Source organism: Rhagoletis pomonella, unplaced genomic scaffold, assembly GCF_013731165.1.
Source record: "Rhagoletis pomonella isolate Grant_MI unplaced genomic scaffold, Rhpom_1.0 Rhpom_scaffold_03421, whole genome shotgun sequence".
NCBI lineage: Eukaryota > Metazoa > Arthropoda > Insecta > Diptera > Tephritidae > Rhagoletis > Rhagoletis pomonella.
This window is the reverse complement of record NW_023461971.1, coordinates 12,221-21,902: the sequence shown is the minus strand read 5'-3', so window position 1 is coordinate 21,902 and position 9,682 is coordinate 12,221. Positions and strand designations below refer to the sequence as shown.

At 40.4% G+C, this 9,682-nt stretch overlaps 1 protein-coding gene across 1 annotated transcript; it reads left to right on the top strand.

Annotated features, from left to right (window-relative positions):
• The first annotated feature begins 6,382 nt into the window (after positions 1-6,382).
• LOC118754125 lies at positions 6,383-7,447 on the top strand. The gene has a single exon (XM_036488985.1). It carries the CDS (start codon positions 6,383-6,385, stop codon positions 7,445-7,447), a length of 1,065 nt encoding a protein of 354 aa, XP_036344878.1.
• Positions 7,448-9,682: the final 2,235 nt, after the last annotated feature.

The following is a 9,682-nucleotide window of genomic DNA, read 5'->3' as shown; positions in this document are numbered from 1 at the left end:
TTCCAATAATAATAAGGTTAGCTGATTCAAGTCTACAGCAAGTTCAGAAAATTAATTGCAAACTTGTATCAACCAAAGCATTGTTTATATTTGCTCAACAATGATTTTATTCAACTAACAATATTGTCCACTCAAGGTAGTCGTTTTGTAATTATTATCAAATATACATTTGTCCCAACTAGAAGTCTCAAGTATTTAAATTGCAGACTTTCGTGAACTAGATATTTATTTCGCCATATCCAAATTGCCACTTGGTCACTATAACCAAATCTTAGTAATTATAACTCAACCTTTTTCTGAGTGCACTCGGCGAGATTAGGCACAATGAATTAGATCGGAGGAAGACCGAAGATTTTCATCGAAAAGTTACGGTGCCTTGTGAAAGTGTCGCGCCGCATAAATTATATGCGTAGTGTTAAAGTGTATGTACAAATAAGTTTATTTAAAACCAAAAAAAAGGAGGTCAGCCAAGTGCAAAAAACGGCATCTTCCTATATACCGCCATAAGTACGGGCTCCCAGGTACATCCGTCGGCGCTCGAGAATATCGGAGATAGAGGTAAAAGTCTATTTAACGATTCATAATTAATTTGAAAAAAAAATAAGAGATTCCTCCAGTGTCGAAATAATGTATGAGTGTAAGCCTTAACGCCAATTTGGCCGCTTGAAGAAGTACTTTGCCGCGATGTAAAGTTCCTTGAGGAAATTTAGATGCATACGTTCCGTCTAAATCCATGCTTTTGGAATACCAAATAAAGTGAGAGTAACTTGAAAAAAAAAGAATTTTTGTGGTTAAAACTCGTGACAGGAAAAGTGCCAAGTTAATCTTTTACTTGAAATTATGTAAAAAGGCGTCCTACCTCAAAAGTGCAAGCGCAAGTATATACGTACATTCATACATACATATGTATAGATGTGTGTACGCGCATATGCATATCCGTACATATACTTACTTGCACGCATTGGAGGAAATTCTGACGGAAGACGGTCCCCTACCACTTTTCTTATGTTTTTGTAATTTTTGTTTCAGGCCGCCAGACCTTTACAGTAACAACATCCAAACCGCCATCACAAACGCAACAAGGCACTCACACAAAATGGCCATATAGTAACAGTACGACTTCGTAAGCCTCTACCCGTAAGGTAAAGGTCGCACTTGCAACACTGTACGTGAGGCAGCACGGATAAGGAAACGCCACACACGCACAAGCATACATAAAAGAGGATCAACAAGCATAAGGACAACAACAAATATTGCCCAACAATCAGCTGGGCGAAATACATAGAGCGAGAACGGGTCAGTGCTCGCTGCACTAATTAGCTATTTAACTATATACTTGCAAGTGCACGAGAAGCTGAAAATAGAGAGGAGGGGTCGACACTTACCAGCGTGGGATTTTGCAGAATTCCAGCGGGCTGAATTCAGGGAGAGGATTCGCATATATACAAGCATCATAGCGCAGCCAGCAGCGCCGCGATCGCCCCAACTGACGCTGAGAGAGCGCGACTGCCGGCCACTACGACCAACAGCGGAATGACTGTAGTAGTTGTAGTTTTTTTTTTGCAGAATTACTTTTTTAGACCACTGCTTTTTTTTCTTCTTGTACTAAATCACATTTACGTATTTATATACTTGCTCTGTGAAAATCGTATTCTAGGGATCAAAATAAGAAACTTTGCCGAAGGAACCATACCTCTAAAACGAATACTGATGTCCCCCAATTTGGGTCGAACTTTTGGGTAGGGGCAAATTTTGAAAAATCCCACTTTGACCCATTTAGAGTGCTCCAATCGAGTCCAAATGTATGACCGACCCCCACTAACTTTGGACGGCCGATCCACCCATGCCAGTGGCACACCCCCTGGAACTCCCCTGGGGGGTTCCCAATACAATCATTTCAAAAAATCACCATTTTTGGCCTTTACATGAAAAAATCAGCTAAATGGCTGTTTTTCCTTTATTTTTATTTATTTATTTATAATAATATTTATTATTTATTTATAATAATATCTATTTTTTCTCTTAAGAAATTTATTTAGTCAGAACATATGTAAATGAAAAAATTTACTTAAGTGAGTTATAGAAAAGAAACTAAAAAAAATTATTGTTTGAAGTCTTTTTTACTTTCAAGTCTGGGCAATTTCGCACGGCTCTCTTATGTCGTCGCCATAACAGCCTCTACATTTTCCGGTATAACCCGTTTGGAAACGCTAGCTAGCAATTGAACATGTCGTTCCGTTCCTTGTTTGTGTGATGGAATTTTTGGATCATTAAACGGTGGATCATCTTGATTTAAATATTCTTTCAATGTATCGTACGGAATGCTTCGCGTGAATGGTGGTTCAAATAGGATATTTATATCATTCAAATTGATCATTTCCGTATAACTTGTGCAATTAAAGTTTATATCTGGTTTTTTATAAACTCTAAGTTCCATTGGCTCGTCAACATCGGTTCGATAGCGTAGAATTTTCTTGATGGCACAGTCGCGCTTTTCTTTGCTATCATCAAACAACATTGATAACAAGATATTTTCCGAATGCGCATAATATGAATTATCTTTAATTACTTGATTGACAATTTTGCGTAAACGAGGTTCTAGAAATCGTGACCAACCAATGAACTTGAAAAATAATGCACTGCCGTACACGACAGAGCTGTAATACTTGATATTGAATTGGCACATAACATTTAATTATAAATTCAACCAGAATTCTTAAATTTGCATCGGGATTTTCCGTTGTCACATATAATCGCAATAATCTAGCGGCCTTGGTGAGCCACCGAGAATGTACAATTTTCCCTGGTTTGATGTTAGCCAGATCCACCGGAACCACGCCGCTAGAAATTGCATGGGCCATGTCGTATAAGTACTTCGAATCGGTGGAAAATTCAATTTTTTCTGGAGCAGGGGGCATATTTTGCAACTCAATTTTCTGGAAGCCGTCCACCACCTGAAAATATATAATAATAAAATAATTAACAATGGTTGACAATTATAATAAATGAGTGATAGCAATAACTTACCGGAAAAGTTTCACAAGTTTCGATTTGACGGCTCAGTTTTCCGGTTGCCGATCTTGGTCCAGTGCTGGTTGATTTATCCAAAGCTTCAAACAAATGCCGAAACGGAAGTTCGTTGAAGTGTAGAAGGCAAACGAACCAATGCAATGGTCTTTTTAACAGTAATTCGAATCGTCGTATAATTCCACCGTGTGGGCCAGTGTTTGTTGGCTCACCGTCAGTGCATATTCCAATTAATGCATCCAGTAATATATATTTATCGTTGAAAAAACCATTTAATTTGGTTGTTTTGTATTCAGCGGTTTCATGTTCCAGTCTTACGTAACCAATCTATTCAGAATTGGGTTCTCTCAAAATAACAAGATGAGGTTCTTTTACCATCCTAGTATGATACTTCTCATCAATTTTATCTATCGTTAAAGTATCATCTTTTCTGCCATCGAATGAAAACGCTAACAAATTGGTATCATCTAACCGTTTGCGAAGCACTTCTTGTCTGCATTTCTCTTTTTCTCTGCGAACTTTCGATTTATCCATGATGAGAGGTTTCCCATGCTTATCTTTAATTTTAAAATCTTGCAAAAGAGCGGTTCCCAATGCTGATGCTACTCTGTCAGGCACACCAAATCTGTCACATACCAAGGCAAAGTTAAAACAATCGTATCTCTCTGTGTATTGTGAACTTGTGCTTCTATCCATATCTTCTTGAACCGGTGGCGGTGCGTATATTGAATCATCGGGATCTTGGTATATTGGCATTGATGACATAGACGTTGCTCCTTGCTCTTCAGTTTCCATCACAAATGCATCCATTGTTAGTCTTCTCTGATTATGTTGATCGTGCATGAACTCTTTGAGGCGTTCGGGAACCCAGCCGCATGCACATGAAGCTGCCTTCAAATCGCATTTACATGTTCTAATGTAAAAAATTGTTTCCAGAGATTTTACATACTCTGTAAATTGTTGGGTGTTGTTTCTTCTCTTGATTTGCTCTTGATACTTGTCAAGCAATTTATTCAATTTATTAAATACACTTTTTTTCAGCATTATTTCCATACCAAGTTTTTCCCAAATTCCAATCAACTTATCTTGTACTTGAATAGTGAATGATTTATGGGAAAACTTTTTTTGTTCTGTTTTAGCACGTTCGCTTAAGTAAAAATAATATCTCAAGATATCCAGATGGGTTGGTAAATTAAGATCAGTTAAATCAGTAGACACACCAAAAACAGTAACATCATGCTTGGGTATATGACTCATTGGGTTTTCGATAGTTGTTGATGTATTTGCTTCATATTGCGGTGTAGAGGATGGTGGATTCATTGTAAACTTTTTGATTTGGAATGGTCACTTCACTTATTATTTTTTTTGAAATATTTTTTTATCTGAAATTAGCACTTCACACTTTGAGTTCTTCACAACGACTTAATGCATTCACAAAAACTGTTGCGTTATATATGGTCTACGAGACGAGGTAATAAGAATGAAATGGTAATTTCAATTCTACCTGCTGTGTCTTGTGGTGGCTTAAAAAAAAAAACACAAGCAATTTTACGATCTGCAATTTTTTCATGTAAAGTGCAAAACCGGCGATTTTTTGAAATGTTTGTATGGTGAACCCCCAGGGGGGTTCCAGGGGGTGTGCCACTGGCATTGGTGGGTCGGGCCTCCAAAGTTAGTGGGGGTCGGTCATACATTTGGACTCGATTGGAGCACTCTAAATGGGTCAAAGTGGGATTTTTCAATATTTGCCCCTACCCAAAAGTTCGACCCAAATTGGGGGACATCAGAATTCGTTTTAGAGGTATGGTTCCTTCGGCAAAGTTTCTTATTTTGATCCCTAGAATATGATTTTCACAGAGCAATGGGCGATTTTTTTTGCCTCCCCACAAATCGATCCGGCCTAATATATACATATATACATATATCTTATTAGATAAACACGCCACGTGTCACCCCTTTTGTTTTTTTTACCCTATTTTAGCTTTGCACAGATTATTTTCGTAAATTTTAACTTATTTTTCAATTAATTAGTATTTTGCGGGTTTAATTAACTCGACTAGAATTACATAATAGGCAAATTTTCGGGTATTTAGCCCCCCACATATTTCGGAGTCGCTGCCGATAGCAGTCTGACTTTGGGATATAATTTATTTTATTTTGCAACTTATTTAACACCGGGATTTTCCTTTCGGTTTTGATTTGGTTTAGTTTATACCTTTTATGAATTTGGCGTGAATTTGTTTTTGCTACACTTCCTTGTTGTTGGGTTCATTTATGCTTTCTCTTATATTTTAATCGCACATATTAATGTAAGGGTTAAGTATCAACAGACTGTGCATAAGTGTTAACGATTTTGACATTTTATACTCTTTTGTATTTCTCACTTGAGTTCTTTGCGCGTTTTAATTTGTTATTCATTAGCTATTATCGCCTGTTTGCTACCGCTTGCTACCACCCGCATTTTTTCCTCTAAATCAATAAAAGTGAACTTTTATGAAATTAAACCGCATATTTTTAATTTTCGAATTCGACCCGAGTTTTTGTCAGTAAATAACGCAACATTTTTTGATCCTTCCTAGCCGGATAGTACATCCCGCCCGCATATATTGTAAATCTACATATATTATAAAAAGACGTTGCGAAAGCGAAAAAAAATATGTGAACTGCTTAAGTCCGGGCCACTTTAAGGCTAAGTGTAACAGTGCATCTGCATGTAGGGTATGCAGCCAATGCCACCACACGCTGTTGCATGGTGTTTGTTTTGTGAACAATGCCACAACCACTGCTCATTTTGTTGACGATACGTCTCATGTGCCCCGCCCCCCCCCCCTTGCATCCTGTCGCCGTCGATGCCGCACCAAGCGCGAACGAAAATGTTTCGCCCGCTGTTAGTTCTCCAACGGACACCGCCGCTGTACATGTACCATGCCTGAATTCCAGCTCCAACCCTCCTCAACCAACAGAAAGGTTAGTACTATTGTCCACCGCGTGGGTAAAGGTCCGCGATTGCGCCGGTCATTGGCAACCCACCCGTTTACTGTTTGATTCCGGGTCGCATGCCTCGTTTGTAACTGAGGCGTGCGTGCATCGCTTGGGTCTACCGCGAAGATCATCCAACGTGCTTATTACCGGCATTGGGTCAACACAAGGAGGTCGATCCAGAGGTGAGACAGTACTAACGTTTTCTTCTTTCTGCTCCAATCGACGCTTCACAGTAAACACACTAATTTTGTCGAAAATAACGAGCGACTTGCCCACACAGTTTGTACCGGTTTCAGCATGGTCCCACGTACAAGGATTGTTACTAGAAGATCCGCAATTTATGAAGCCTGGTCGTATCGACATATTGGTCGGCATGGACGTCATGGACCGGCTCGTTTTCTCGGATCTTCGCAAAGGTCCGTCTGGCACGCCAATGACCCAGCGAACAGTCTTTGGTTGGACGTTGTTTGGGAGTGTCGATGGCTCTCATCCCGCTACGCCCCGAGTGCATTCGGTGCATTGTGAGGTGACACTGGAAAGGGCGCTAACCAGGTTATGGGAACTGGAGGAAGCTCCACAAAAAACGCATCTAACACACGATGATAGTTTCTGTGAAAACCATTTCGAGTCAACGCATCGAAGAGCTTCTGATGATCGGTTTATAGTTGAGCTGCCCCTGAAATCCGATGTACCGTTGGGGGACTCGCGAACTTTCGCCGTTCAGAACCTGATACGCCTCGAAAGACGACTCGCCCGCGACAACGACTTGCGTGTACGTTACAATGAGTTTATGCAGGAGCTCATTGATATGCGTCATATGGAGCCTGCGTCCAAAACTTCGATTCCAGTCTATTACATGCCGCATCAACCAGTCGTAAAAGAGTCAAGTGTTACGACGAAACTGAGGGTCATATTTAACGCATCTGCCAAAAGCGCTACCGGAAACTCGCTCACCGACGCGTTATTTGTCGGACTCCAGCTGCAGCAGGATTTATTTTCCATTTTGACACGTTTTCGTACTCATCGGTACGGTGTTACGGCTGACGTCGCAAAGATGTACCGTCAAGTCTGCGTCTCCCCGAAACATATTGATTTACAACGGATCGTCTGGCGTCGTGACCCCTTACTACCGATACAAGACTACCACATGTTGCGCGTGACATATGGAGTAGCAGCGGCATCACACCTAGCTGTAAAGTCTCTTCAACAGACCGCAAGGTACTCGTCGAACAGTTGTCAGAAAGCCGTTGCTGTCATACTAAACGACTTTTATATGGACGATCTGCTCACTGGCGCATCGTGTAGGAAAGAACTTCAGTCGCTGCAACAAAACGTTTCCGAGATACTTAAAGAAGGTGGTTTTGAACTAAGAAAGTGGGCGTCGAATTGCGCGAAACTAAATAAAACTATTTCGAACTCGTCCGAATCTATACCGTGAATTAGTGTGAAGTGCGGACGTGTTTTTTTGCGCTCCTGTGTTTGAATAAAATAAATATCGAAATTTGAACCTCGTTTTGATCTGGCCTAGTCCAATGAGACAGTGACTCTATTTGTTGCATCTTTTTAAACAAAGTTGATGTGAAAGTCATAATTTAATTAATTAGTAATCAACATGCCTTGTGTTTGCGCTCAAAAAGTTGACGGCAACCAAGCGAAAGTACAATGCAATAACTGTAACGAGTTCTACCACATCAACTGTGCAGGTCTTTCGCTTGCTGATCTGGATTTTTTCATGAACTCTGACAACAAATACATGTGTAAAAAGTGCGCGGGTATTCGCCGAAAATCTCTTCACTCTCCCCCACCTGCCGCTAACCAGCAAGTGGTGGACATTTCGAAGTCTGCATCGTTTTCTAAGTCACCTATTCCCGCTCATATCGCCAATATCTCCAACTCTACTCATCAACAACAGCTGTCAAAGTCATCGTCTACGGCTTCTAATAATAGTGCTAAAGAATCGCAACAACAATTATCTATTCTACCTACTATTCTTAGTGAGCTTAAAGCAATTAGAGCTGATCAAGTTCATGTATTCGCTGAGATTAGTGCTCTTCATACAGACAAAAAACTTTTAATCGATGAAACAACTAAACTGCATGCTGAGTTAATAGCCTTGCGTAAACTGCACACTGAAGATGTACTCGTTGCCCTTGCATCGCTCTCTGCTGAGATTAGTGAACTTTGCCAAAATGCCTCTCACTGTAAGTGCACTTGCGCAGTCAATTCAATCGACCAGAGTTTTTCTGCTGCTGACCAGACGAATGTCATGGCAACTGCCGCCCACACTGCTGCCGCTCACACAATAAAGCAAATTAGTGGTACTGTTTCCTCCGTTTCTTCAGTGGCCGACGCCGCCTCTCCGCCTTCTGGCTCTCGAGCTACTAATGCTGCTGCCATGACTTTGCAGCCTTACGCAATGGAAACGCTACCTGTAATGCATGTCGTCTCTGCTTTTGGTGATGCTGGAACTGCGGTATCACATTCATATGCCATTTCTACCACTACAGTCGCTGCTGCAATGCCAGTTGCGGCTAACATTGGACCTACACTACAAACGTCATCTGCGCTGAATTCTTTCTCTGCTACTGCTGTTAATAACAGGTTAGCGACTTCTGTAGCTTCTAACATGACTTCTAGTACTACATTGGCTCCTAAAATGGCTAGTTCTCAGTTCTCTAATATGTCTACCACTGGTACACTGCCTGTTGATGCTAATTCTCCTATGGCTGCTGCTAGTCCGAATGACTGGATTACTGTGCGTCGTAATGGTGCCCGCCGGAGTACAAATATTTTTTATGGTCGCAATGAAAATGCCGAACTCGAAGTAGTCGAAAAAAAGCAGTGGGTCCATTTATCCTCTTTTAAGAACACCGTCTCTGAACAAAATATAATCGCATATGTTTCAAAATATGCTGGTATCGACAGCAAGTATCTTACCTGTTATAAACTTATAAAGAAAGGTGTCTCTGTTGATTCTCTTGAAAGCGTTAATTTCAAGCTCGGTGTCTCAACAGCTTATTACGACAAGATTCTTAACCCTAATGTCTGGCCGTCTAATATAAATGTTCGACCTTTTCGGGTTTTTCAGAAAGAATCTAAGTCACACAAGGAAAGCTAGCACGATATATTCTGAAACTAGTTGCTGTGACTCTTCTTTGAAAATCTATTTACAAAACATGGGTGGTATGCGCACGAAATCTAAAGAAATTTACTTAGCATCATCTCGAATGGATTATGATGTCTTTATATTCGTCGAAACTTGGCTCAATAGCGACTTCTTCGACGAAGAGTTCTTCGATCCAAAACTATTTAATACGTACCGCAAGGATAGAGATTTTGTGAAGTCGGGTCACCTCAAAGGTGGTGGTGTGTTAATCGCGCTAAAGCGTTGCTTACGTTCTTCAGCCTATCAACTTTTGCATCGTGATTCTTTAATCGATCAGCTATGCGTAAGCGTTTATGGCTCCTTTGGCACTACATATATTTGCGTATCATATATACCACCCGGTAGCTCTTATTTAATTCTCATATTGAAAATATAGTTGATCTCTGCGACACTAATATGGATTCCTACTTTTGTATTATTGGTGATTTTAACCTGCCTGATATTATCTGGATAGATTTACAGAATAATGGTATTTTGACACCTACTAACGTCATGTGATCTAACGAA

Bases quoted from the DNA above. Each gene is read 5' to 3' on its own strand.
- LOC118754125 (XM_036488985.1), top strand. From the start codon at position 6,383: ATGGACGTCATGGACCGGCTCGTTTTCTCGGATCTTCGCAAAGGTCCG.